Source organism: Paraphaeosphaeria sporulosa (genome assembly GCF_001642045.1).
Source record: "Paraphaeosphaeria sporulosa strain AP3s5-JAC2a unplaced genomic scaffold CC84scaffold_2, whole genome shotgun sequence".
Classification (NCBI taxonomy): domain Eukaryota; kingdom Fungi; phylum Ascomycota; class Dothideomycetes; order Pleosporales; family Didymosphaeriaceae; genus Paraphaeosphaeria; species Paraphaeosphaeria sporulosa.
Window position 1 is genome coordinate 4,776,084 of NW_017253361.1, and position 25,723 is coordinate 4,801,806.

The window sequence follows — 25,723 nt, forward strand, 5'->3', positions numbered from 1 at the left end:
AAAGTGGTATGCCTATGCACTGACTTCGTATGTAGAGTTTCGTCCTCGAAGACACGTGCAAGCCTCTTATGCTTACAGAATATACCCGTACATTTATGAGTGAATCTACAGAACAAGACTTCGTTAATATCGTATCTATGCTACACCAACCTACGACTCCTCAAACGGACACCCCTTATCCGCCGACTGGCTCTTCGTCCTCTCCTTCACCACCTTCCACGTCAAATCCATCAGCCGATCCGCTAATGCATCATCATTCGCCTTGTCGCTGCCCTGCTCCACAATCGCCGGCGGCGCAATATACTGTCCGCTCTTCTCCGTCATCGTCGCCGCATACATGGTCGATACCGCGCCCTCAAATTGCGATTTCTTGAAGGGGTGCATGCCCACGCTCATCGCGAACCCGAAGAAGGGCCACGCCTCGTGCACGTGCTCCGTCGTTTGCCGCGTGTCTACGATGCCGGGGTGTGTTGCGTTAGCGAGGATGTTTGGGAATTCAGAGGTGAGGTTGCGCGCGAGGTATTTTGAGTAGAGGATGGATGCGAGTTTCGTGCGGCCGTATTGTGCCTGTGGGCCATAGTCCCGGTTGAGCTCCTCGATACTTTCGAATTGCGTTTCCTGGAGCGTCTGCTCGTGCAGGTTGGAGGCGATATTGACGATGCGGACGGTGTGACCGTTCTCCGCTGTCTTCTTGAGAACGGGCAGGAGATGTGAGGTCAGCACGACGTGGCCGATGTGGTTCGTCGCCATGTGGAGGTCGATGTCGCTTTTGTTTCGTTGCACGGTCATGATGCCTCGTGCGGCGCCGTTAATCAAGATGTCGATGCGGTCGGTCATGTCGCTTATTTTGAAAGCGACTTTGCCTGTCTGCTCCCAATCACTCAGGTCGCACTGGAGCCACTCGACCTTCTTGGCTGTTGCTGCGCCCATCTCCTTCTCGATGGCCTTGGTCGCGTCCTCTGCGATGCCCGGCTCTAGGCAGACGACAAAGAGCTTGGAAATGTTGTGGGTGAGGAGGGTATGTGTCACGCCATATCCTATGCCTTCTGAACCGCCCGTGACAATGGCAACCTTCCCCGTCAGATCAGGGACCTGCTCGAGCGAAAATTGGCTGTCTCCTGGGGCGAGGCCATGAGTGTCCATGGGTGTGTATTTGCCCAGATTCTCGGCGACGGTGTTCTTGATGGACTGCATGGTGGGTAGAGAGCTGTACAAACGTGGTTTGAAGGAAGCTCTTGTGCAGGAAAGTGGTTTGTGTGTAATTGTGAATACTGACAAGCGTAGGGTGGAGGAGAGGAGCTTCATTGATTGGTATCAATCAGGACTGATGTGATACGCTCGTAAATATGGGTGCAAAGAGCGCATTCGCGGCACCGATCTTATGCAGAAAAGGCGTAGTGTCATGACGTGTTGATGTGTACAGGTATGATCATGTTCGATTTGTCTTGAGGTCAGACGGTAATTCGCATTGAAGTGACCCATGATGACGCCAGTGTTTAGAAGCTATCCACAACGGGCTAGATACAAACACTTATCGATAAGAGCATACCAGCGTCGATGGTGGGATTGCTCTGGTAGCGACGTCTGTCAAGCGATTCTAGTTCAACATTCATACAGTGGTGACCGAAACCAGTTTCCGGTTCCTGCACTTCGGTTATTCTGAGCGCACGGCCGCTCAGAGAGGCGATTACTAGATACGTGCTAGCGCTGTGCATAGGGTGTATGTGGCTTAGAAAGTGGCGATATCGCGAGCTGTGCTACATGCACCTCTACCTACTCATCATCTATGCACCGTGAAACATCCACAACCCTCCAGCCGGTGCGGGCCTGCATCCTCCCAGCTAGCGGTGGCAAGTTGCGGCAAACTTAAGGCAGCGTCACCTTTTAGCAGAATGTGTAGACGGCAGTGGCGTTCAGTGTGGCGGTGGTTGATGCAAATACAATAGCAGAAACATCAAGAGCAAAACTTCTTATAGTAACGCCCTTGCTAAAACATCACAGATGTCTCATTCCTCCGCGGAACTCGAAAAGTCGTCTTCAGAAGGAATACAACATATCCCACAGAAACTTATTTTATCCCCTTCTTGGCCAGCAGCTATGATAGATGTGACTATTGAGGATGCAGTCGGGCGTAATTTCTGCTCTACTGAGAGCATTTGTTGGGTCCAGCCAAGGGCGCGATTGTCAGATGAGTTGCCGATTTCCCCTAATTCTGCGATGAGTTCTAGCAGGGCGTCAAGATTTGTGCGAATATAAGCCCCCTTTGAACCGTGTTGTCGAAGAAATTCATCTATGTCCTGAGCGGTCCTGCCTTTGAGAACCATAATTATCTCCATAAAGACGACACCCAGACTCCAAACATCAGACATTGTATTCCGAGGTTCGTATTGAGCGACCTCAGGCGCACAATATCTATATGATATTCCGTTCGGCATGCTCGTGGTCGTGCTGCCGTCTACATCAGTAAAGTCAAACGACAATCCAAAGTCTGTAAACAAGATACTCCCACGGTTTACGAGAATATTTCCTGGCTTAATGTCCTTGTGTCGAATCTTCTGCTCGTGTAGGAATTCGAGTGCCGTAGCTAGGCAACCAAAGAAGGTTCGTAGCTCAGGATGATTAGAAATGGTAGCTTGCTTCAAGTAGGCGCCCAGATCCATGTCGGCTACGGGTGACATTATTAGACCAATGTATTTCGGGTCCGTATAGCTTCCTACAAACTCTACGATATGGTGATGCTTTAGGCGCTTTAGGATCTGGATCTCGGCGACGAATTGCTTTATATATTCCTTTCGTGGTCCCGTAAAGGCAGTACCCCGAAGTACCCGCTTCCTTGCATACTCTTTGAAGCTGATTTGGCTGAGGACTTTGTCGACCTGGCCAAATCCACCACTGCCTAAGATTCCTCTAGGGTCAAAGGGAACCGGTTCTCCTTTCTCGAAATGGCAATGTTGCCCGTTTCCCCCTTTTTCAAGATCCATCGACTTTGTCAGTACTAGGCTCTGAGTTCTGACAAATGACGATTTAACACTTGGGAGTAAACAACTTGGAAGATTGCGTTCGGTAACAGGAAACCAGTAGTCAGAGAATCCGATGTCGATCAGCCTATCGAGCATGTCCAGGTGGCCGATTATGCGGAGGATGATATATGTACGTGGACAGTTACTCCAATGCTGATTTAAGTGCTTCACCAGCTCTGAGATTTCGATGATTTCAGAGTCAGTATACGGTCCTCGGCTACCTTGCCCTTGTGGGAAGAAGTTGCTTATTCGACTGGCCAGGACTTGCTGGGCGGTTATGTTGGCCGGTAAGGGTGGAGATGAGTTCAAGTGCAATTCTTGTAACAAGCGCATGCTTGCAAGCGTATCTTCATGGTCTGGCCCAAGTGTCCGCTCCCGCCCGCGCACGGCTTGTTGAAGTACTTCCTTAGCCTTACTGTACTTCTTCTGATTGTACAGTGCTAGCCCTAGTAGGTGCTTGCTATAGAGCGTTTCTTCATGCTCTTGTCCAAATGTCTGTTCTTGTCCGTACACAGCTCGCCAAAGAATCTCCTCGGCCTCGTCGTACTTTTTCTGCTTATAGATTGCTTGTCCCAGCCAGTGCATGCTGTAGAGCGTGTCTGCATGTTCGTATCCAAGTATCTTCTCCCGTCCGCGTACGGCTTGTTGAAGCACCTCCTCAGCTTCGCTACACTTATTCTGCTCGTAGAGTGCTAAGCCAAGCCAGTACTTACTACTAAGCGTTTCCTCATGGTCTTGTCTAAGTATCTGCTCTCGGCAACGTACGACTTGTCGAAGCACCTCCCCAGCCTCACTGTACTTACCCTGCTGGCAAAATGCCAATCCTAGCCAGTATTTGCTATAGAGCGTTTCTTCATGTTCTCGTCCAAGTGTCCGCTCCCGCCCATTCGTGGTTTGTTGAAATACTTTCTCAGCCTCACCGTACTTGTCCTGCTTGTAGGTTGCTAGCCCTAGCCAGTGCGTGCTATAAAGCGTCGTTTCATCGTATTGTCCAAGTATCCTCTCCAGCCCACGCACAGCTTGTTGAAGCACCTCTTCAGCTTCGCTGTACTTGTTCTGCTGGTAGAGTACTACTCCTATCCAGTGCTTGCTGCTAAGCGTTTCTTCATAGTCTTGTCCAAGTGTTTGCTCTCGACTGCGCCCAACTTGTCGCAGTATCTCCTCAGCCTCGCTGCATTTGTCCTGCTGGCATAATGCCAACCCTAGCCAGTATTTGCTGTTAAGTGTTTCTTCATGTTCTTGTCCTAGTGTCCGCTCCCGCCCGCGCACTACTTGTCGAAGAATCTCCTCAGCCTTTCTATACTTGTTCTGCTCGTAGAGCGCTAGTCCTCGCCTGTGCTTGCTGTTGAGCGGATCTTTGTAGTCTTGTCTAAGTGTGCGCTTCTGCCTGCGCATGGCTTGTTGAAGCAGATCGTTGATAGCTTAGAATATATCGGACGATGGGGTCGTATGAATTTGGAGAGTCCGGCAGTCTTCGGGTCCGCTACTATTTGGGAAAGGTGCTTGAGTTACTCTCCTGAGGACTAGGTTCGGACACAAACTTATCAAAATGAGAGCAATATTTCGTTGTCTTTCCTGGCTCTTGGATGTCTTGGATAGGTGTATAATTGCACTTAAGACGTTGCTCCTGCTCCGATCCCATCAGGCTGGAAAGACAGCTGCGGCTGAGCGGTATGAGCCCGTGTTCGGTTATGGAAGTACGTTTTTCCAGGATTGACTTGTGAACATTCTAGAGCTAAAGTATAAATGCCACATTTATGCTTGATTCATTTTGCCGCCTACTAGCAGGGAGGGCGGCCGACTGCTCCAGTATACACCTTGTAAATTGCTGGATAGGCTGGTTTGCATGCGGAGAGGTGATCAGCCTCAGGTGTTGGGTCTAATTTTAGAAGTGTTGTCTGGCGTATGTGCGGCCGATACGAATATGCGGCCGTGGAACGGTATGTGTACAGATCTGAGCGAGTCTCTCTCGCATCTGCTCCAAGTTGACGGGCGCGGAGACTTGCAGCCGGGCGTCCGTAAATACCCAGACGCTTTCATAATACATCAATCGATCAACCATATTGCTTTTACACCAGCCGGGGGTTCCACTTGAATGTTTCTACTTGCTTTTCTCCAAAACTGGACACGCGAGCACTAGCAAGAGTAAGAGACAAAACCTGAGTTCGAAGAAATTTGGTCGATTAAAGCATTAAACACGATCAATCAAGAAGAGTCCTGTCAACCCGCTCAAAATGTATCTCTCCAGGAGAGTACCCACAACCTGTCAAGTCATATCTTGGTAGACGAAAGTCTCAACAAGTCCGCTTGCATTTTCGCTGCGTCAATGTACAAGCTCGCGCCCTTCGCACGCGGTCAAAACGTCTAGTACTCCGCCTCAACGCCCTCATCGCCCTCGAGACTATCGGCGGCGACCTCCTCGTAATCACGCTCGAGAGCAGCCAAGTCCTCACGTGCCTCAGAGAACTCACCCTCCTCCATACCCTCACCGACATACCAGTGGACGAAAGCACGCTTGGAGTACATGAGATCGAACTTGTGCGAAAGCGCGCTCCATGCCTCGGCGATGGCGGTCGTGTTGGAAAGCATGCACACGGCACGGTTGACCTTGGCCAAGTCGCCGTTGGGGACGGTCTGCGGGGGCTGGTAGCAGATACCGACCTTGAAACCGGTCGGGCACCAGTCGACGAACTGGATGGTGCGCTTGGTCTTGAGATGGGCAATGGCATCGTGAGTGCTCTTGGTGACAACGTCGCCACGGTACAGAAGGCAGGTAGCCATGTACTTTCCGTTGCGTGGGTCGCACTTGACCATCTGGTGGTTGGGCTCGAAGCAGGCGTTGGTGATCTCCATGACGGAGTTGGCCTCGTGGGCGGCCTTCGCGGCGGAGATGACCGGGGAGTAGGCGACGAGAGGGAAGTGGATACGCGGGTACGGCACCAAGTTGGTCTGGAACTCGTTGAGGTCGACGTTCAGGGAACCATCAAATCGGAGCGAGGCGGTGATCGAAGAGACAACTGTATCTCGTTAGCACATGTGCAGGTCACGCCGGTTTCCAACATACCCTGTGCGATCAAGCGGTTGAGGTTCTCGTAGTTGGGACGCTCAATGCCCAAGTTACGGCGGCAAATGTCGTAGATAGCTTCGTTATCGACCATGAAGGAGCAGTCAGAGTGCTCCAGGGTGGTGTGAGTTGTGAGAATGGAGTTGTAAGGCTCGACCACTGAGGTGGCGACCTGCGGTGCCGGGTAGACACAGAACTCCAGCTTGCACTTCTTGCCATAGTCGACTGACAAACGCTCCATCAACAGGGCACCGAAACCGGAACCAGTTCCACCACCGAAGGAGTGGAAAACGAGGAAACCCTGGAGACCAGAGCAGTTGTCAGCAACGCGGCGGACCTTGTCAAGGACCTGGTCGATGAGCTCCTTTCCGACGGTGTAGTGGCCACGAGCGTAGTTGTTTGAGGCATCCTCCTTTCCAGTGATCATCTGCTCGGGATGGAACAGGGAGCGGTATGTGCCGGTGCGGACCTCATCGACGACGTTGGGCTCGAGATCGCAGTAGATGGTGCGAGGGACGTACTTTCCCTGGCCTGCATCGTGTTAGGGTGCGCGATTTTCTGGATCCCACCATTGTAGCTCACCAGTCTCGGAGAAGAAGGTGCTGAAGCCATGGTCCTCCTCCTCAGCTTTGCGTTCCTCGGTGAGGTAACCGTCGGGCTAGAAAAAAATTGTCAGTTGAGGTCGTGTACGGGTGGCGAGCTATACTGACCTGGATACCGTGCTCGAGGCAGTAGAGCTGATTTGTCACGTTAGCACCATGTCCTGCCAGCGAAGCACCCCTAGGCAGCCCTTTATGCGAAATTCGATCGGAGCGAGGGCTGCACAGCGGGAACTCGGGCAAAACTCACCTCCCAGCACGAGTTTGCGATCTGGCAACCGGCCTGGCCGACTGCACGCGTAAAGGTCAGCGTCAACAAATACAGACTAGGGACCCCTCCAGAAGGCGGTCAAGACGCGGAAGACGCGTGCAGGGGGCAAATGGACGTACCGTTCAAGCTGATGACTTCTCTCATGGTGGGCTGTTCTGGGTAGGAATTGGGTATCTGGGTGGGCGCTTCGATGGAATTACCGGGACCGTAAGGGAGAGGCGCGGAGTGGAGAGAGGGGGAGAGGTGTTGTTGCCGCGAACTTTTAGCAGCCCGGCTAAGGCTAGCGAGTAAACAAGGAAGGTGCGTCCGTGCACCCGTTAGGCGGCAGCTGTGAACCCTGGATCTCTCCACCATTGCCGTGCATCGCGCGTTGATATGAGAGCATTGCGGGCCGCGCGACTGTACATGCATCGTTCCGACAGAGGATGAGGGCCCGTCTGCCACCACCGCGTCTTCCCATTGCCTGCGCCCGCCAAAGATGCGCGCCATTGCCTGGCTGCTCTGCACCCTTGGCTCTATCTTGAGAGTGTGCGCCAACGTCGAGAAGACGATATTCCTCGGCCCAAGTGCAATAGTCCTCCCCAATGCTCGCCCCGGCCTAGACGAACTGCACGTGGACACGCTCGAACCGGCCGAGCACCCCATCCTAGCGACGCAGCTCTCCGTCAAATTCCCCACAGGATCAACACCCCGCGGTGTCGACTCTTGGTACCTTCTACGCGGCCTTGAAGAGGGACGCAGGTACGAGGTGCGCATCTGCTGGCCAGCATTTGTGAGTCCCAGACAGTCTCATCGGTTTTGCTTCCTCTATCCGCTTCGCTGAACCGATTGACCCGCGCGGCTTGGTTTGCCTTCTAACTGAGTCCCAGCAACCCACCGACTTCTGGCTAGACACATTTCCACTCACCCACGTCTTCGACACGCCAGAGCTGATATCCTCGCTCGCCGGGTACAGTGACCGAGCGCGGATATCGCCGCCACAGAAGCTGGGTTACACAGCAGGCGATTCCTCAACAGCTCAGTCGGTGCTATTCCTACGCGTCCAGGCTGCAGCGTCATACTATTCCACGAATAAGACGTTGATGGAACATCCTCCTCTTGTGGACGTCGACATCATCCTTGACCCGTTCATACTCAACGTCCTGCCCCGCTCGCTCGGGCCCACCGCCATATACATCACTGTCGTAGCAGTCGCTGCCTGGTTCATATCGGGGTACACATATCGTTGGATTATCGCTGTCTCGAAAGAGTACGAGGAGAAAGGCCACAAGGAGTGAGCTCTGGCAGCATGTCCGCAGCCGCTAGAGCCCCTCCGACTCCAGTGAGTCCTATACCAAGACCGCAATTCGTTCTGAGAGTATGCGAAGGAACAATGTCTAACATGCTCTTCACGATCAGCCACCACCACCACCTCCTCCTCCTCGTCCACCGCCGCCGGCTCCGCCGTTTGGCGGTCTCCCAACAGAGCTGCTTCTAAACATCATCGAGCTCCTCAGCCGCGATGTACGTTCGCCCAACCATACTTCATACCGTCTCGCTAACCGCTCAGGACTACATAAACTTCGCCATGGCAATCTACCCCATTCTCCGCTCCTATGGCCTCGTGCCCGTCCTCACACCAGAGATTTACCAGAGCCTCACACAACAAGCCCCAAATATGAACTCTCAGCGCCGGGACCAGCGCGAGAACAGCGAGGGATCTTTGCGGCTGCCCATCGAGCTGAACGATGAGATTATGGACTATTTGAATCCGGAAGATCGTATAGCGTGGATATTCTCGCATCGGGAGCTGTTTCGGAGCTACTTCGACGGGCTGAGCGAGGAGACGAGAAAGTCGCTGTCGGAGAGTGTGTGCAAGGGGCCGAGTGATGGGAAGGACAAGCGACGGGACCAAGGTCCTAAACGCGATAAGAAGTAGAGAGTGAGATAAGATACCCAATCGATTTTTGATTACTGCCATGCATCGAAGACGCGTTGTATCTGATGTTTAGCGATTGATGAGCGGACGTGACTCCCCGATCCATCCACAGGGACTGACACAGAATATCGGAGTTGTGGTGCACAGCCCATCCTGTGGTAACTCGCTCTATAATACAATGGTAAGATCGTAATTTCATAGTCCACCCTGGGTTCTCACAGCAGCGCGAGGACAATCGTGTAACGGTACCGCTCCACTGGGACACACGTGGCCCAACAACCGCAAGATGATGATAATTGTCGCTGCAAACTATGCCATCAGATCCATGGAGGAATACTGTACTAGCACGGTAGCGGGCATGTGACCTCAACGTCTCTAGGCTGCACTCATCTATAAAAGGCGTACTATGGACAGCTCTTCAAGAACACACCTATGCGTTCAAAAAGCCCAGTCCTAAAAAAGGTATCTATTCAACGTCATGGGCCGGTCCTCTGAAACCCTTACAACGACGGAGCCATGGTGTGGCGTCCATCTCCAAATCAAAGGCGAGGTTCTCTATGTCTGTCTGCGCGAGCGAGCACTCCTAGGCCTCGATTCCTCCAAGACTATAGCACGAGCGAAGAATGTCTGTTCCGTCGAGCAGCATACCTACACATCAAACATCACAAACCAAAATCGACGAGCAAATCGTGATGGGTGGACCTTACTCCAAATCATCAAGGACCGTGGTTATATGCCGGGCAGCGCTGGTCCTCAAAATGCATTCTGTCAGCATTCATGTCTGCTCGCGCGAGGAGCATCTTTTGCTTCAACATAGCACCTCCACATCTAAATGATACCGGATTAACGATGTCCCAAATCAGGAAGGCGAGTTCGGTCAGGCTACCACTGTGCATGTGGAGGAGAAGCTTGCTCCATACAAAGAGGGAGATGATGACCTACCCACTCAGTATCAAAGACTGTGCGCTCATCTCCAAGTTCTTCAAATCCCTTTCCTAGAAACAATGTCTGCTTGGGTTCCTTCATGCCTTCGTCAAATTCAAATAGAAGGTCTCAGGTTCCTGACGCTCGTCGAAAGCGCGCTTTGTCACAACATACTCATATAATCCATCCAGGCACGGCAATAACTGTTTTGTCCCCTCTGGTATTCACCCGGCACTATTTGGCACGATTCGACGTTAATTGGCACCAATCGGCACCAAATATCACAATACCACCTAAGAAGTGGAGCATCCGCGACTATTAGGATAATAACATCAAAACTAATGGGGTCATAACTAAGTGGCCTTGTATCGGCTACATTCTTCTTATGGCGGATTATGGTGCTATCATCTCAGGCCGCCACTATGTGTGTGAAGCACCGTCTACAAGCAGCGTGGCTGGCTTCCATGCTTTCGACATTCCCTACGCAACGAAGCCACGAGTTTTTATATCTGCGTTCGGGAAAGCGCTGGACAAGGACTCTCGGAGGTGATCTTGTGACTCAGGGTTGTCGCTCAGGTACTTGAGAGCCCATGTGATCGAAGAAGTAGTTGTCTCTTGGAGCACTGTCTACCTAGTCCCTAGACTCGGCGATACACTTGTCTAGTATAATATGGGCAGTATGCCAGTGGGCGGCAAAGCCAAGTGTATATCTGCGGACTTACGCATTACATGGCCCAATCTAGGCAGAGGAAAAGTGTGCCCAACATATTGTAGAATCTGGCATCATTCACTTCGCGAATTGAATCGTCCTAAATCCTCTTCCTCTTATCGCTTCGGGCTTTGCAGCTTTTCCATCTTGGCGTCCAGCAACCCCAGCTCAGTCCTACAACACATCTTCCAAATTCCATCCGGGGTCGCATGCTTGATGTCGTCCTGAGCTTCGAATGCATGGCATGAGCCAGCAAGCTTCATCTTCCTTTCCCAGACATCTGCCAGCTTATTTGCGACCTCAAGAAAACACGGCACTGCAACCTTATCCAAAAACTTCGGGTTCAAGATGATATTGCAAAGCCGTAGCTGCTGTTTGAGTCGCGAGTCTCTCGACTTCAGGCCAATGATTGCTCCCGGTGCGAGCAAACCGAACCACGTATGCATGAGATCCGCTCTATCAAGTTAGGCGACTCGCTTCGTGGCGATATCCTCGATCTCTGACAAATCCGCGAGAAGCAGCACAGGATGAGTTGTCGAGAAGAACGGGATGAACAGCTTCACGAGCGCAGATTGTGTTGCAGGCTTTGTTCTGTTTCGAGAGCCAGGAGAACACTTCACCGGTACGCCAGGAGTAGATGCCGAGATTTGCGAGTTCGCCCATGGCATGCAGTAGGAGAGGGGTTTGTATGGGACTCTGGCAATTGCCCTTGGGGATGGAAGAGCTCGGGTAATGAGCCAGGGTATTCCGAGAGAAAAGGTGCCAATGAAAAGGACTGCAAAAGACATTGACGAAGACGAGGCTTGGATGGAAGATAACTAAAGCAAGAACTCATCGACAGAGTTTCATGCCAAATACGAGAGGGTATTAAAACTTAGCTAGCTTATTTGCAGATTGCGCTTGTGCAAAGCGCCCGTGTTCAACAGAGAGCTTCCAGGTAATTGGGCTACCCTTCGCGTAGACTAGTCACAACAGAAACGATGCGATAAGTCCTGTGCTGTCAAGACTTATGGACGCCTCGATCTCGTCTGTGCAACGCTCTTCACTATTGTAGCAGGAGTTGTGAAAGGCTGCTGTTAGTACTCATTGCTGCTACGTCGCATTGTCAAAGACGATCGCTCAAAACTCCGGATTTGACCGGACTCAATTAGTCGCTCTATCTCAATAGTGCGAACCCCATGGATTTACACCACGCCTCTCTCCACAAAAAGCAGAAGAGTCATTAAACGAGAAATGAGAGCAAATTTTTTACTATGATTTTCTCATCCAGTTCTCTGAATATATATATATATATATATATATTAGCACAATGACTCGAAACAGCTCTTCCTTCAGCTAATAGTGTTTACTACATCTTGGACTGGGTTTACAAGGCGGGATAGAATAGTTAGGAAAATTAAGAACGTTTGAGATGTTTCATGAATTGCTTAGAGTCCAGAGACCCAACAGAAACGTACTATCTTAGTTGCCCCAGAAGATGAAGCGTCCTTGACGACAAACGCATTCCATCCTAATTTTGTCCAAATCCTTCAGGACATCAAATTTGGCGAATTTTAGTCCACTAAATTGTATGACTACCTAGACATAATCAAGTGTCTCTTAATTTTGTCGCCACCGCCACCCAACTCCAGACTCAAGCTTCCGCCCGCTGAACTTAAGTCCGTGGGATCCACCGGCCGCGGCTATGCTCGACTTATATATCCTGCACGAGCGCAGCTGACAGTCTGCATCTTGCGGCGGTGTTACGCACCATTGTCGGCCGCGGATGCTGTTGGTCATGTCCGAAATGTAACTTTTGTCAGCCCCCGGAACATCAATTCAGGGTCCCCTGCTGTAACTTCCAGGCCTCATGTCTTGTGTTAGTTTTGACTTAGTGTCGCGTTCAAGATGTTCGGTGAGAGTAGCGGCTTTCGGTCCATGCTGAGGCAGCGAGGATATTTTAGAGACTACCCATGGAGCCCCTCATCTATAAATTTTAGAGAACTCTGTGATATTATTTGGTCTATTTCAGATTGAAAGCCCAATTTTTAGTATACTATAGTATTGGGCCTGTCCAGATAGTCGGGAGCACAGAGTATGCTGGGTACTACGGTAAGCACGAACAACCGCAATGGGCATAAGTTGTAGTGACTAGCGGAACAAAGGAACACCATCCCCAATATCACTGAATCCTCAACTGAACTACCGGACCATGAAGTGGAAGTGTCTGTAGTTCAACCACTTTCCTCATGCTCGCCGGCATCCTCCAGTTCTAGTGAACCCGCCAGAGTACATCCATGAGACTTCGTCAATTGATTCTAGAGCATTTTCGTGCACTGATACGAAAAAGTTCAAAAGATTAAAAAAAATAAAGAATCTGCGGATGCAATGTGGAGAAGTCCTTCGTCTTCTGGCCAAACCACCACGTACGCCAAGAGTCTGAAAGGAATTTCGATTCAAACCCCATAGCATCACCAGAAGCCTTCTTTGAGATAGTTTATTCCTTTGTTTCACCCTTGTGAGAGGGAACCTTTGGAATAAAAACGAGTGCCAACAGTACAATGACCGAGATCACTGCACTCGAGACATCAAGGGCTCATCGCGCGATTTGAAATTACGAGCAGTCAACATAGATTAGAAGTAAATGAATTCGTCATAAACGCAGTCTGCAAGCTCAGCGCCAGGCACATAAGGTAGCGTGCTCGTTTCCTTAGTTGTGGACCAAGGACGAGCTCCAGCGCCGACCAGTAGGGCATTTTCGACCTTCTCCAACCCACACTCTAGATTTTGGGGGATTCTCAAAACATCACATGAGTTTATTGGAATTTTTTTTTTTTCAAATGTGAGGACCCTAAGAAGATGTGAAGAGCGAGACTACATAAACCCAGAAGGTGTTGATATGTCCCACCGCCACGCTAGAGTATGTTCGGGCTGGCTACAAACATGACGCCTAACGCCTACACGGGCATCACCGTGTTTTGAGTAATCGGAGAAGAGCATGCTCCTGCGGCCATGATTTTATTGTAATTGTGTTTTACACTACCTCGGCTCACATGTCGTGAATGTGTGGGAGATTCTCAACACTCTCATGTTCTTGATATTCGCCCATTTTAGTCGTAAGAAGTGGAATATCCTCGGATGTGAGGAGAAGAAAATTTCATTCTCCGGGCAGAGTTTTATACATCCACCGTCAGGCCGAAGTGGCTTCAGAGAGCGTAATAGTACTGTACGACAAATACATTCAGGCCAGCGCCTTTTTATTTCCGTGGGCTTGAGAGTGAAGGAAAGAAACGCGATCATGCGCCAGGAGCGTAGTGAATTCTGACCAGCACAATGCCCACAACTTACGTACTCGTCATTTTTGGATTTTTCCACCGGTTGATGAGTTTAGTCCGTCGGTGAAAAAAAGCGAGAGCCACGCAGACCAGGCAAAGTTCCAGACACATGCAGCGCGTTGAGTTTGTCTTGGAATGACATACTGGCTACCACAGCACCCATTTCGCTGGGTTTCATGCTTTTGGGACCATCTTCCTGTGGTTGAGCATCTCCCTTTTTGAACAAAATCCCACGACTCCACTGGACCGTGCTTGTAATTCAAGCCATAGTCGAAGACGGTCGAGAGTGGCCCCGGACAGTAGGCACAGTGAGAATGGTAGTGTCCAGGGCGAGTTTCTAGACCACTTTCTCAAGACTGTGTATACACTTGCTCCCTAGACACTCTCCCATCATGGTCCCTTCTTCGTCTTTTTCGTCGAGAAATATCGAGGGATAATTTAGAAGTGGAGGGGACCGCAGAGCACAACGGCCACGGCGTTGGCTTTGCATAGTGTTGAGATGACCTCCCCATCGCGTTTTCCCGAGGAAGTTTCTGAACACCTTCTCATGCATATCAGTCTATGATATTTTTGGCCCTCATTGTCAGTTACTGCAAATAAAAAGTCCTTCACGCCCAACACGGTACACATTGTTGCGTCGCCGATCAAGGGCCCAGCAACCATATAGTGGGGGCGGGTATATTTTTTATCCTCTTCCCACACATGTCCTTTTGTAGTGATTGCTTCTGAATTCTACCATGAACAATTCAGCTTTTTAATGTTTGTCGGCCCGTCAAGGTCGTAGCAGGTCTGATGCGGAGAACAAGTCTAGAAAGTGGACGAGCGGTATATATACCTGCGGGCAGACACAATGGACCAGCGCAGACGACTACTCTTTCTAGACTAGTTCTCTCTCACATGTAGTCATGCAGTTCTAATATTTTTAAATCTTCCCATGGTCACACCGTCAGATCGATTTTGGTCGCTCTTGAACATCGTCCAGCGTGGGGAAAAAGTCCAGCAGGTCGACGGGCGGTCCATATAGCTTTATGGCAGACAAAGAGCCCAGCGACAATGCCTTCGCTTATTGCTCATTTTAGACCACTTCCCACATGTCTTGGGTGGGTCGGTCTTTTTCAAATTCTCCAATAAAGACGCCGTCAGGCTAATTTTAGTCAAAGTTAACAGTCAGAAAGCGGTATATATACCCGCGTGGTGGACGGAGAGAACAGCAGCTTTATCGTTCCTTCTTTGAATTCTTCCTATAAACAGGTAGGTTGCGTACTTTTAGTCCCCAAAACCTACGAAGAAGTAGTGAAGATCCAGTTCGGTAGGTCTAGCAGCGACATGCATTCAGGTGGTAGGATGCTGTGGGAGGAGGAGCACAGGGGCCATCACCCACGCACACTTTTCGTTAAACCACCTCCCAAATATGGCCGTGCGTCGTCCGTGTTTGAACACTCCCCCATACGTGCTCACTGCAGAAACTTTTGGTCCCCAAGTCCAGCCAAGGTGTCGTGCGAAGGAACATGACCAGTTGGCCAGACAATAGTACATATGCCAGCCTCGGGTTCACGAAGAAGACAGCACCCTTCAATTCCTTGATGCAGGGATCTTAGACCACCTCTCCATGTTGAAGCTGTACCAGCCGTTTTAAACAACCCCCAACACCCCACGCTTGTTTGATTCTTAGTCCCCAAGCCCAAGCCAGCGTAGTGTAAGGATGATCCTCACTCCAACCCAGCAGCACTTATATGTCCCACTTCCTACTCAACCATCTTCAGAGGACCGACGCCTTAGACTCGTAGGCGGTTTTCCACCTTATCACGCTTCTGAATCCTCCAATGACGCTATGCGTAGGTTTGTGAGCAGGTTTGAGCGGATTAACATACGAGAGGTTATGTGGTCATAAAGATGCGGTTCGTCAGTGTCACTATGAGTTGTTGCTTGAGGTTTACTTTGCGTCGGTGAATGTCTTGTTACGTATTACTGCCCACCTCTGGGCTCATGCGCACGTTAGCCTATCACTCGCATGCAAACGTCGACTTGAAAGAGGGTAGAGCCCGTAGATTGGAGAGCATAGCACTGCTATTGGTACACTGGCCATCTGCCGCGTAAAGGGAGATCGGAGCAGTAGCGCACAACGCACATAAGGATAAGCAAAACTGGAAAGCGTCTAAGATTCTGTACACAGGCGGACTAATGACACAGTGCCAGCCCAGCGGCGGCTCTTTTCCCCCGAGCTCGCAGCCCTCTTGATTCGATGTATAGCACACAAACAGTACCAAACGGAAAGTCGACCCAAGGAAAAGAGGTATAGGTGTTGGTAGTGTTTGTATGACGCAATCATGCCGTACAACGTTTACTCGTCGTTGAGCTTCTCGCGCGCGGGGAGGTGTTTCTCCGACTTGCTCTGGACCATCATGCCGGGCTTGAACGTAATGGGCTCGGTTCCTTGTGCCTGTATGGGTTGGTATCAGCGCGGATTCGCGTGGAAAAAGCAACGGCGCGCTTATCGCGCACGCCCAACGTACCTTCATGTACTCCTCGGTAGCCTCCTGCCACTCCTTGGTCATGGTGCGCGGTCGTACGGGGTTGGCGAAGAGACGGGTGATGGAGAAGACACCAACGGCAGCAGCGATGACACCGGCAGCGAGGAAGAAGACCTTGCGGCCCTCATCCGGGGGCGGGGGTCGGCGGGGGCCGTGGGGACCGAAAGCGATGTAGTATGCTGTGCAAATGAAGTCAGTATCAGGTGTCTGTAGGCAGTCGAGGTGCCTGGCCCAGGCCGGCACAAAGTCCCTCGGCACGTAACCGGAGATCGCGATATTGTCCAGGCTGCCGTTCCACCTGTTCCAGCGATTCATGCCGACTCCAATGCCCGATTGAGAGAAATTGAGGAGTGTACGCACCGGCCTTCTTCTCCTGGAGCGTCATCTCCTTCCAGTCCACCTTCATGCGGTCACGAAGCGACATCCACAGGTCAGCCTGCTCCTGAGGGGGCATGTCCTCCCATCGCTTCTCGATGTTGGCGAGGGTCGGGTTGGAGATGGCGTGTGCCTGGCGGGTCTGGAGGCACACGGCGGGCGCGGCGCGGATAGCTTGACGTGTCGCTGGGACCATGGAGCTCCTCGAGGCCCGGGCGACGGAGGAGGCGAGCATGGCGGCGGGTAGAGTGGAGATTGGTGCTATATTACGAAAGGAAAGGAAGCTGATTCCCGTCGAGGGAAGCTCTATCGCCAATGGGTTGCGTTGGTGGTGGTGGTGATGACGGTGGGACCAGGGGACTGGACGTGAGGTTTTGCGGCAGCAGAAGCTTGGCGGTGGTACGATGATCAGTCAGCTCCTGATTGGACCACCGCGACAGCTTGTCGATGTCACAGCACAGCATTATGAGCAGAGCTTTGAGCGCGCCAATGTGGGCAGTAGAGCTGCGGGTAGACTCTTTGAATACAGTGGTACAGTTTTACTGTCCTCCTGCGCGATGCGAAGATGCGAGGCCCGTCCGTGTTGCAGCCGACACCTGCAACCACAGGAGCTCTTTCTCGCCTCACACCGGGACGGCCGGTAGTACCTGCCATACAGGCACTGTGCACCCTCGAGGCCAAAACATCAATCATTGCATGGTAGACCTCCAAGCTCCCAGCAGCGTCGACCTTGTCTGTGTGCGATCGGGCCGGCTCTCGACGGGCCACCGGCTATCGCGAGCGGCCACAGTGCGCGCTCGAGCTTCCTCAGCCCTACGAAGCTTCCGTTTGGAGACTGACATTTTTTCCCTGCCCCTCGCTGTCGCATGCAGGTACTTTGAGCTCTGGACGCCCGCCGGCGTGGCACAGAAGGTGGGCTCCAAAGTGCTTTTTAGCTAATCGCTGCTTAGTCTCGTCCGCGGACGCGGACACGCCAGACGCCTCATGGCGCGCCGTCCTCAACACCTGCGGCTCCTCTCTACAGTTCCATCTGGTGGGTGTTGGCTGGCCGTGGCGGTACCCGCCTGTTGGCACGTTACACAAAGACTCGCCTCCCCGCGCTCCGCTGCTGCATAATACCACACTGTCATATTCTTATCACACCGCGTCTCAGCAAAGTGAGCCTGCCCATGACCAATGCTGCTGAGACATGTGCGGTCGCCTGCTTGACGCATCTCCCGCGGCGCCGAGAGGACGAGATTACACAATGAGTGGTTTTTGGAACAAGGGAATGCGGGCCTGTTTGTAGACGGCGAGGCATGCAGAAGCGAAGTGTTGGCATATCATACATCCACGGCAGTCTGCAGCGTGAGACGAGAGCCATAACGCGGGCTGTAGAAGACTTCTCCGAGAGCTTCACGGCTGTCTGTATACGGGCGAGCATGCTTTGTAAACCCAGATGAGGGCCGAGTCCCGCCGTCCGCCGATTCCGGTGATGTGTCCATGGTGATGGCACCACACGCCCGAGGTAGGAGCAGCTGTTTTACCTCAGGGTTGCCGGCCGCGTGCGGGTAACGGGGCAGGGCAATGGCAGAAGTTTCTATTGGGCGCTCGGACGCCGCAGTTATCATTGCAGAAACGCATGGTAAAGAGAGTTTGTTTTGGGAGCAAAACTCGTGACGTTGCGTGGACCCGGTGGACGCTATTTAGAGCCAACAAGTGCCCCTCCTTCAGATTCAGTCCCCCTCCATCACCGCAAACCTTTCTCCCAACACACACACCTTTCTCTCTCACGCCCCATACACATAGCACAATGGTCGTCAAGGTCGGAATCAACGGCTTCGGTCGCATTGGTCGCATTGTCTTCCGCAATGCGTGAGTTGCTCACCCCACCCGCCTGTGCTTGCTTTTGGTACACAACTAACACTGCTGCGCAGCGTCGAGCACAACGACGTTGACATCGTCGCCGTCAACGACCCCTTCATCGAGCCCCACTACGCTGTAAGCAGTTCCTTTTTCGTCGCGAACACGATGATATACGGAATCTGTGCAGACACTGACAGCAGCGCAGGCCTACATGCTCCGATATGATAGCACCCACGGCCAGTTCAAGGGCACCATCGAGGTCGACGGCAACAACCTCAAGGTCAACGGCAAGACCGTCAAATTCTACACAGAGAAGGACCCCGCCCAGATTCCCTGGAGCGAGACGGGCGCCTACTACGTCGTCGAGTCCACCGGTGTCTTCACCACCAAGGACAAGGCTGGCCTTCACTTGAAGGGTGGAGCCAAGAAGGTTGTCATCTCTGCTCCTTCCGCCGATGCCCCCATGTTCGTCATGGGCGTCAACAACGAGACCTACAAGTCCGACATCGACGTGCTCTCCAACGCGTCCTGCACCACCAACTGCTTGGCCCCGCTCGCCAAGGTCATTCACGACAAGTTCACCATTATTGAGGGTTTGATGACCACCGTCCACTCCTACACCGCCACCCAGAAGGTCGTTGACGGCCCGTCCGCCAAGGACTGGCGTGGTGGCCGCACCGCTGCTCAGAACATCATTCCCAGCAGCACTGGTGCCGCCAAGGCTGTCGGCAAGGTCATTCCTGACCTCAACGGCAAGCTCACCGGCATGTCCATGCGTGTCCCCACCTCCAACGTCTCCGTCGTCGACTTGACCGTCCGCATCGAGAAGGGTGCCACCTACGACGAGATCAAGGAGGCCATCAAGGAAGCTTCCGAGGGCAGCCTCAAGGGTGAGTGGAACCACGCATTTCTGAAGTAATTTGGCTAATCGCACCAGGCATACTCGGCTACACCGAGGACGATATTGTCTCCACCGACCTTAACGGCGACAACCGCTCCTCCATCTTCGACGCCAAGGCCGGTATTTCCCTCAACAAGAACTTCGTCAAGCTCGTCTCCTGGTACGACAACGAGTGGGGCTACTCCCGCCGTGTTCTCGACCTCCTGGTTTACATTGCCAAGATTGATGGCAACGCTTAGGAATCAGGTCGGAGCCGGGAATATTCAAAATTGTAGGATTGAATGAACGCCATACTGGTTGGCGAAAGCGGGTTTCTTTGGTACAAAACATGAATGATTATGCCACACGGTAGCCATGATGAAATGCAATAATTCTCCGCAAACTACGTTGCGTGCTGTATTTTCGAAGCGTGAATACCTCAGTACCTAGATGAGCGCAACTGGAGCTATCTTCCCTTTCATATTCGCGTGCCTTCCCGAAGTGTAGCATCGTAGCTCCTTCTCTCGAGCGCATCACCATTTTGCACTCGTCACTCGAAGTCGTCCCTTATTATTATGGTCGCATTTCATTTCGTCCCTTCCGCTTCCAATCCCTTTCAAATGTCTTGGCACTCTCTCCCCTCCTCCACATCACAACGCACCCCAGCCACCTCCGCATGACCCGCAAAACCTCCCGTCGTACTTCTCTAGCGTGTACATGACGGCAGGTACGTCGCGTCGCACCGAGGTACGCTCGTGAACATGCGGAGCGTGGCTGGGAATGTACATCCGCTGCTAGCCTTTGGGCCGAAGGTACGGGAAGTTTCGGAAGGAAGACGGGTTTAGGCGCGTACGGTAGCTGCCTGGGCGAATGTACGTTTAGGTTGGGGTCGATTCTTGGGGCATGGTCGGTGCTGGAGATCATTATGGTTAGGGTTACTCGAGCCTTGGTGGGAGGCGCCGACGTTGTGTTGCGGTTGGTTTGCGTATAACACCTAACGGGGCCAACGAGCATGCAATTCCCAGGTTTTATTTAATTGAATCGTGCATAGAGTTCCCTGTCTCGTAGCTACCCAACTCCTAATCAGCTATATGTTTACAAGCGCATGATTAAAGAAGATATCCACCGTCCGTAGTATGGCTTTGGTGGAGTTTGGTGAAAACAGGTTGTTGCGGCTTGGTGCCAAGAAATCTTGAACTGCGTATGTCAATGGTCTATAATAGCATCTGGACAGTTGCCTACACTGTCTCCCGGATCAATGGTATTGCTCCAAAACTAAGATTTCCTTAAGCGCCTTACTGCAATTATCGATCTCTCAAAGACATAGAGAAGCCGTGACTACAATATACACCGATATGGCCAAGTGGGAGCAAAAGATAGATTTTGCAGCTCATGTATCATGGCCGCCATAGGTGTCATGAGCTCTCTTCACATTTGTGCGGAGCCCTTGTCGTTTCCGGCGCGTTGTATGAAAGACAACCAAGGATTTGCCCTTATACAGTATGTTATCGAGAAAGGAAGTCACCATACTTGGAAGGGTCTAGCGTACCAAAAGCTTGGCGCTCTCCATTCGCAGCGTTCATGCGCGACCATCTCGTTAACATCCCTCATCCAGGGTTGAGATCGCTTGCATTAGTCTACAATCGCGGGCTGTTACTCTATCTTACCTCATCATCCTGAAGCTACAAAGCATCAAACGACCACACCAGACGAAGGGCGTCGCGCGGCGTTCATACGGACAACCGACCTTCCGCATCACGGGATTGCCTCTAGTCCACGTTTCGACCTTGTACTGTCGCAGTTGTAACGGCCGCAACTTTTAAGAGCTGGGAAACAGGACAAAATCAGCCACCGTCCTGCATTATCATCACCAACAACCTGTGCTTGGACTGCGCAGACTCGTTGCGCGCGATTCGCTCCATCGGTTGGCGCGCAAGCAATCTTACAAGATAGTGCAAGCCGTTGGAACATGATTGCGTTTTGATCAAGTAAGTTAAAATTCTTCTATTTACTTTGCCTGTTACACGAAACGGCGGGCTGCTTCAGCTCCGTGTGTCCGCTCTGTTATCATGTCCGCCGCATTATGAATTCCTTGTCCATTCGCACGCGTTCCTATGGAGCTGGCATGGCTTTGTTCCCCTGTGTACAACACGGGATCGTTCCCCTGTGTACAACACGGGATCTTTAGTTCTCATGCTCACTTGCGAGTATCTTCAGACCACATTATGGTGAGGAGTACAAAGCTTGACACCCTGGTACTGTGCGGTCTACGCTCACTCTTCCCTTTCATACGTCTTTTTACTTCCTACCTTCAATGCTACAAGCCAGCTTGTATGGTCTCAGCTTGCTTCATCGTGAGATTTTTTATCGGCCATTTGATGCCCTATACCTGCGCTATATGGTGTTGACACGCATCATGCTTCCCCTATGACCCTGGCATCGCACATATTTCCCCAGCACTAACTAACCACAACTCAACATGGTTCATATGCTGATCAACGACTCAGGGTCTCGAGTACTTCTGGTGAGTAACAAGGCTACCGCGCCGTCTTCGACCATGGCCATGGTAGACGAGGACACCATTGTCCTTTCGGATGAGGATCATGCCATGGAATCCATAGAGCAAGGCAATGGAGACCATTCTGCAACCGTCAATCCTTCGAAGCTCTTGTTCCACGCCACTTCACCGGACCTTCTTTCACCAGTGCTTCCCTTCCACGGGCTCGGACACCCACTCAATAGCTCTCCCGCTAGGAAGCCTTTGGCCGATCATGATTACTCGAGCAACTCTCCTGGCCTCTTAAGCCGAGTTCGGCGCTTAGAAAACCCGGATCCAACCGATCTGGATTCAATGGACACTATACCTGCAACAGCCGCCCGCGTTGAGGTGCGGGTGCCGCCGCCACCGAAGTTCAAACCGCTCCCGTACCCATCTAGCAGGACTGGCTTGGTTTATGATGATCGTATGAGATTTCACGCTGAGGATGAGAGCCTCAACATCAACCCTGATGATATCCACCCAGAAGATCCCCGCCGGATATATGCGATTTTCCATGAAATTCGGGAAGCTGGCTTGGTGCGAGAATCTATCGACTCGGACGACGAGGACGATGTTTCTAACGACAGCAAATGCTGGAGGATCCATACTCGACACGCCACGAAGGCAGAGATTTGCCTCATACATACCCCTGAGCACTACCTGTTTGTCGAGGCATTACAAAACAAAACGCCCCTGGAACTTCAAGCTCTGTATCGCGAGATGGACTCAATATACTTCAACAACTCTACATTCGATAGCGCTTTATTAGCCGCAGGGGGCGCAATCGAGGCTTGTAGAGCTGTCGTCATGGGGCACGTTCGAAACGCTATTGCAATCATACGACCACCAGGACATCACGCAGAAAGCACGGAACCCTCGGGATTCTGCATATTCAACAATGTGCCCATTGCTGCACGAGTATGTCAGAATGATTTTCCAGAAACTTGTCGCAAGATCATCATCTTAGACTGGGATGTCCATCACGGCAACGGTATCCAGCATGCCTTCTATGACGATCCGAACGTGCTCTACATATCTCTTCATGTGTTCAAAGGTGGATCGTTCTACCCAGGTAATCCAGATGCCGACCTCACATACTGTGGCGAAGGACCTGGTCTAGGGCGCAATGTCAATATTCCATGGGAAGATCACGGCATGGGCGATGCTGAATACATCTATGCCTTTCAGCAGGTAGTCATACCGATAGTGTCGGAGTTTGACCCGGATCTCGTTATTATATCTGCGGGATTTGATGCTGCAGAAGGGGACGCACTGGGAGGATGTGAGGTCACTCCTGCCGGCTACGCCCATATGACGCACATGCTCATGCGAGTTGCGCAAGGAAAGATGGCTGTTTGTCTCGAAGGCGGCTATAACCTAAGATCCATTTCCCGGTCCGCTCTTGCAGTTACCAGGACGCTCATGTTACAACCCCCAGATCGTCTGGCGGCTGATCTGGACCCTAATGAGTCTGCAGTCCGAACTGTCGAACAGGTCAAGCGAGCACAGTCAAAGTTTTGGAAATGCATGTACCCTAAGCATATCGGCCCAGCGACACCAGCCTTTTCGTCAACGACACGGTTGCACGAAGTTTTAAGAAAATTCCAAAGCTTGAACATGGCACAGGAACACTGTATGGCACCTCTCCAAATTATCAGGGATGATTTGAGGGAAACATTTGAGCACAATGTGGTAGCTACGTAAGTATTGGCATATCGTTCAACAAAGCACCTACTGATTATATTAGACGAAATTTCATGGACAAGCACCCATTGTTGGTTATTTTTCACGACCCCCCAAATCTTACTTTGTGCCCAGATCCAGTTACCGGCAAGACAGAGCTCCACAACATGTGGCTGGTACGTAGATCTGTACAGGCTGCGTTATATGGCTGCTGACCAAGACCCCAAAGGCTGATGTTGTTGAAAAGGACTACGTCGGATGGGCCATTAAGAACGGTTTCGAGGTCATTGATGTAAACGTCCCGAAGGTAGAGCCTATCCCAGAAGTACGTCTTCTCTCCTTCTTGAACTGTAGTAGTGTACTTTGAACTGATTTTCGTTAGGACGATGGGGAGTACGTCCACGCGGACACCTATGAAGAACGAGCAGATAAGACCAAGCAGCTTGCTGCATATATATGGGAGAACTATATCGAGTAGGGCACATACTGTCGCACCATAGGGCCTCGCTAATGCTATCGTAGGCCCCATCAAGCGACGCAAGTATTCTTCCTGGGCATTGGATCGGCGTATATAGGGTTGATAGACTTGCTGGGCAACAATGGTAGGCGCGACATTTATACAGCCACCTATTCAGCTGTTAACGACTGAGATAGAAGCATGCACCGATGATAATGGCGTCGTTGAAGGCGTCATTGCCTTCGTCGCAGATACTTCTCTCCAGTCAATCAAACGAGCGACTGACGACAGCATCGCCGTTGCCGACTGGTACTACACAGTGAGTCAAAGTCATGTAATGAGTTCAGGCGCACACAAGCTGACGACAACTTCTCAGCACTCCAAGCTTTTCGTCCAAAATAACCATCTCTGCTGGGATCCCAACCGCGCGCGCAAGCCTCGCAAAAAATGGGGCAAGCTAATCCGCTCTGAGCACACTACAATCGACGACATGCTTGCGGAGCACAAAGAAGAAGTGCAACAGTATCTTCTCGAGAAGAAGGAAGCGTATGTCGACCCTGGGGACGACACCAGTGTCGAAGAAAACATCCAGCAGCCTTTGCGAAGCCCTCCTCTACCCATGGGCATCCGATCTCCCGGCAGCGTGCCTCCCACGAAGAACGGTCATGGCGATGCACGGATGCCGCCGATGGCCATATTCACTCTACCTAACAGTCGCATGGGGACTCTTAGCCCGACTGCGCCAGGAAGTCCACTGAGGCAGGGTTTTGGACGAGGCTGAGGTGTTGACGATGGTGAGGAAGACAGGTGTGGACGGTCCGTTTAGGGGTTTGCTTGGTATCGATTTCTCTTTTTCTTCGTGCTTTGTGCATTGCGGGGCGCTGGGAGAGTCTTATTGCGTGCTCTACTCCTAGGCTCCTTGGAGCTTCTATGTAGTTTGAGCAGTTGATCGATGCCTGTTTGATTGTTCATGTCGCATTTGCTAGGGGTGGCACTTTCCACGGATATGGGAGCGCAGCTACGGGTTAAGTTTGATAGGTCGCCCCGCCTGCTAAGCCTCGCGAGATACTCAACCGCTTTCACAATGCATCGACCCTACACCACACTTAATACTGTTGCGTGAAATGCTATCGGTCGTGTGACTATCGCATCGCAACACACTGAACGAGACGTAGGTCCAGCACGCTAAATCGTAAGCGCAGGCTGAGTGAGCCGCCAAGACAGTAAGGCAGGACGATTTGCGGGCCATCAGCATCTAACACGCCTCAGATGGCGAGATGTCCGCCACTAGTATGCGCGCGTGCTGGCAAGGCTGAGGTTGTGTAGACGTCTGGGCCTGATACCCATCGTTGCATTGAAACAGCGGGTGATAAGGCGGAGTCGTGCTGTCGTGCACCCTTCATCACCAACAGTCCCGATGCTTGGAGCGGTAAAGATAGAGATAGCTGTCGAGGGCATTGTCACAACCACGTATCAGTATCTCAATTAGCTCGTATCCTGCATTTGCTGCTGTTTGCATCTCGCCATTAATCACAGAAGAAAGCGCTCGGCTGCACGCCTCGGGATTTAAGCATATCTGCGAACACGAACACCC

General features: G+C 51.7%; 9 protein-coding genes across 9 annotated transcripts; 4 read left to right on the forward strand and 5 right to left on the reverse strand.

The window, feature by feature from the left end:
- Window positions 1-41: 41 nt before the first annotated feature.
- On the reverse strand, window positions 42-1,528 carry CC84DRAFT_1161799 (NAD(P)-binding protein). Its single transcript, XM_018177839.1, has one exon. It carries the CDS (start codon window positions 1,192-1,194, stop codon window positions 151-153), a length of 1,044 nt encoding a protein of 347 aa, XP_018041375.1. The 5' UTR covers window positions 1,195-1,528; the 3' UTR covers window positions 42-150.
- Window positions 1,529-1,779: 251 nt separating this feature from the next.
- CC84DRAFT_1139940 (kinase-like protein) lies at window positions 1,780-3,419 on the reverse strand. The gene has a single exon (XM_018176267.1). The coding sequence runs from the start codon at window positions 3,351-3,353 to the stop codon at window positions 2,007-2,009; it is 1,347 nt and encodes a 448-aa protein (XP_018041376.1). The 5' UTR covers window positions 3,354-3,419; the 3' UTR covers window positions 1,780-2,006.
- CC84DRAFT_1081270 (TPR-like protein) lies at window positions 3,360-4,415 on the reverse strand (the record flags this gene model as incomplete). Its single annotated transcript, XM_018173924.1, has 1 exon — window positions 3,360-4,415. A coding segment is annotated over one exon (1,056 nt), but the record flags the coding sequence as incomplete, so codon positions are not given.
- A 687-nt stretch (window positions 4,416-5,102) lies between these two features.
- On the reverse strand, window positions 5,103-7,203 carry CC84DRAFT_1113712 (tubulin nucleotide-binding domain-like protein). Its single transcript, XM_018175368.1, has 6 exons — window positions 7,074-7,203; window positions 6,934-6,974; window positions 6,795-6,821; window positions 6,667-6,742; window positions 6,085-6,615; window positions 5,103-6,037 (listed from the first exon to the last, which is right to left on the reverse strand). Exons 1-6 carry the CDS (start codon window positions 7,096-7,098, stop codon window positions 5,385-5,387), a joined length of 1,353 nt encoding a protein of 450 aa, XP_018041378.1. The 5' UTR covers window positions 7,099-7,203; the 3' UTR covers window positions 5,103-5,384.
- Window positions 7,204-7,311: 108 nt separating this feature from the next.
- On the forward strand, window positions 7,312-8,425 carry CC84DRAFT_1113715 (uncharacterized protein). The gene is made up of 2 exons (XM_018175369.1): window positions 7,312-7,726; window positions 7,824-8,425. Exons 1-2 carry the CDS (start codon window positions 7,433-7,435, stop codon window positions 8,229-8,231), a joined length of 702 nt encoding a protein of 233 aa, XP_018041379.1. The 5' UTR covers window positions 7,312-7,432; the 3' UTR covers window positions 8,232-8,425.
- A 96-nt stretch (window positions 8,426-8,521) lies between these two features.
- On the forward strand, window positions 8,522-8,872 carry CC84DRAFT_1214280 (uncharacterized protein; the record flags this gene model as incomplete). The annotated part of the gene is made up of 1 exon (XM_018182614.1): window positions 8,522-8,872. One exon carries the CDS (start codon window positions 8,522-8,524, stop codon window positions 8,870-8,872), a length of 351 nt encoding a protein of 116 aa, XP_018041380.1.
- Window positions 8,873-16,160: 7,288 nt separating this feature from the next.
- CC84DRAFT_1083277 (COX4-domain-containing protein) lies at window positions 16,161-16,960 on the reverse strand (the record flags this gene model as incomplete). The annotated part of the gene is made up of 3 exons (XM_018174007.1): window positions 16,161-16,259; window positions 16,333-16,529; window positions 16,711-16,960. 3 exons carry the CDS (start codon window positions 16,958-16,960, stop codon window positions 16,161-16,163), a joined length of 546 nt encoding a protein of 181 aa, XP_018041381.1.
- A 1,557-nt stretch (window positions 16,961-18,517) lies between these two features.
- CC84DRAFT_1082743 (glyceraldehyde-3-phosphate dehydrogenase) lies at window positions 18,518-19,710 on the forward strand (the record flags this gene model as incomplete). The annotated part of the gene is made up of 4 exons (XM_018173993.1): window positions 18,518-18,579; window positions 18,642-18,705; window positions 18,776-19,460; window positions 19,508-19,710. 4 exons carry the CDS (start codon window positions 18,518-18,520, stop codon window positions 19,708-19,710), a joined length of 1,014 nt encoding a protein of 337 aa, XP_018041382.1.
- A 2,591-nt stretch (window positions 19,711-22,301) lies between these two features.
- CC84DRAFT_1081735 (putative histone deacetylase) lies at window positions 22,302-24,910 on the forward strand (the record flags this gene model as incomplete). The annotated part of the gene is made up of 7 exons (XM_018173943.1): window positions 22,302-23,689; window positions 23,737-23,848; window positions 23,902-23,997; window positions 24,055-24,146; window positions 24,195-24,274; window positions 24,327-24,448; window positions 24,506-24,910. 7 exons carry the CDS (start codon window positions 22,302-22,304, stop codon window positions 24,908-24,910), a joined length of 2,295 nt encoding a protein of 764 aa, XP_018041383.1.
- Window positions 24,911-25,723: the final 813 nt, after the last annotated feature.

Coding starts and splice junctions, on each gene's coding strand:
- CC84DRAFT_1113715 (XM_018175369.1), top strand. CDS start 7,433: ATGCGCGCCATTGCCTGGCTGCTCTGCACCCTTGGCTCTATCTTGAGA. Junction 7,727..7,823: donor GCATCTGCTGGCCAGCATTT/GTGAGTCCCAGA, acceptor ACTGAGTCCCAG/CAACCCACCGACTTCTGGCT.
- CC84DRAFT_1113712 (XM_018175368.1), bottom strand. CDS start 7,098: ATGAGAGAAGTCATCAGCTTGAACG. Junction 6,743..6,794: donor GCCTCGAGCACGGTATCCAG/GTCAGTATAGCT, acceptor ATTTTTTTCTAG/CCCGACGGTTACCTCACCGA. Junction 6,616..6,666: donor CACCTTCTTCTCCGAGACTG/GTGAGCTACAAT, acceptor AACACGATGCAG/GCCAGGGAAAGTACGTCCCT.
- CC84DRAFT_1139940 (XM_018176267.1), bottom strand. CDS start 3,353: ATGCGCTTGTTACAAGAATTGCACTTGAACTCATCTCCACCCTTACCG.
- CC84DRAFT_1161799 (XM_018177839.1), bottom strand. CDS start 1,194: ATGCAGTCCATCAAGAACACCGTCGCCGAGAATCTGGGCAAATACACA.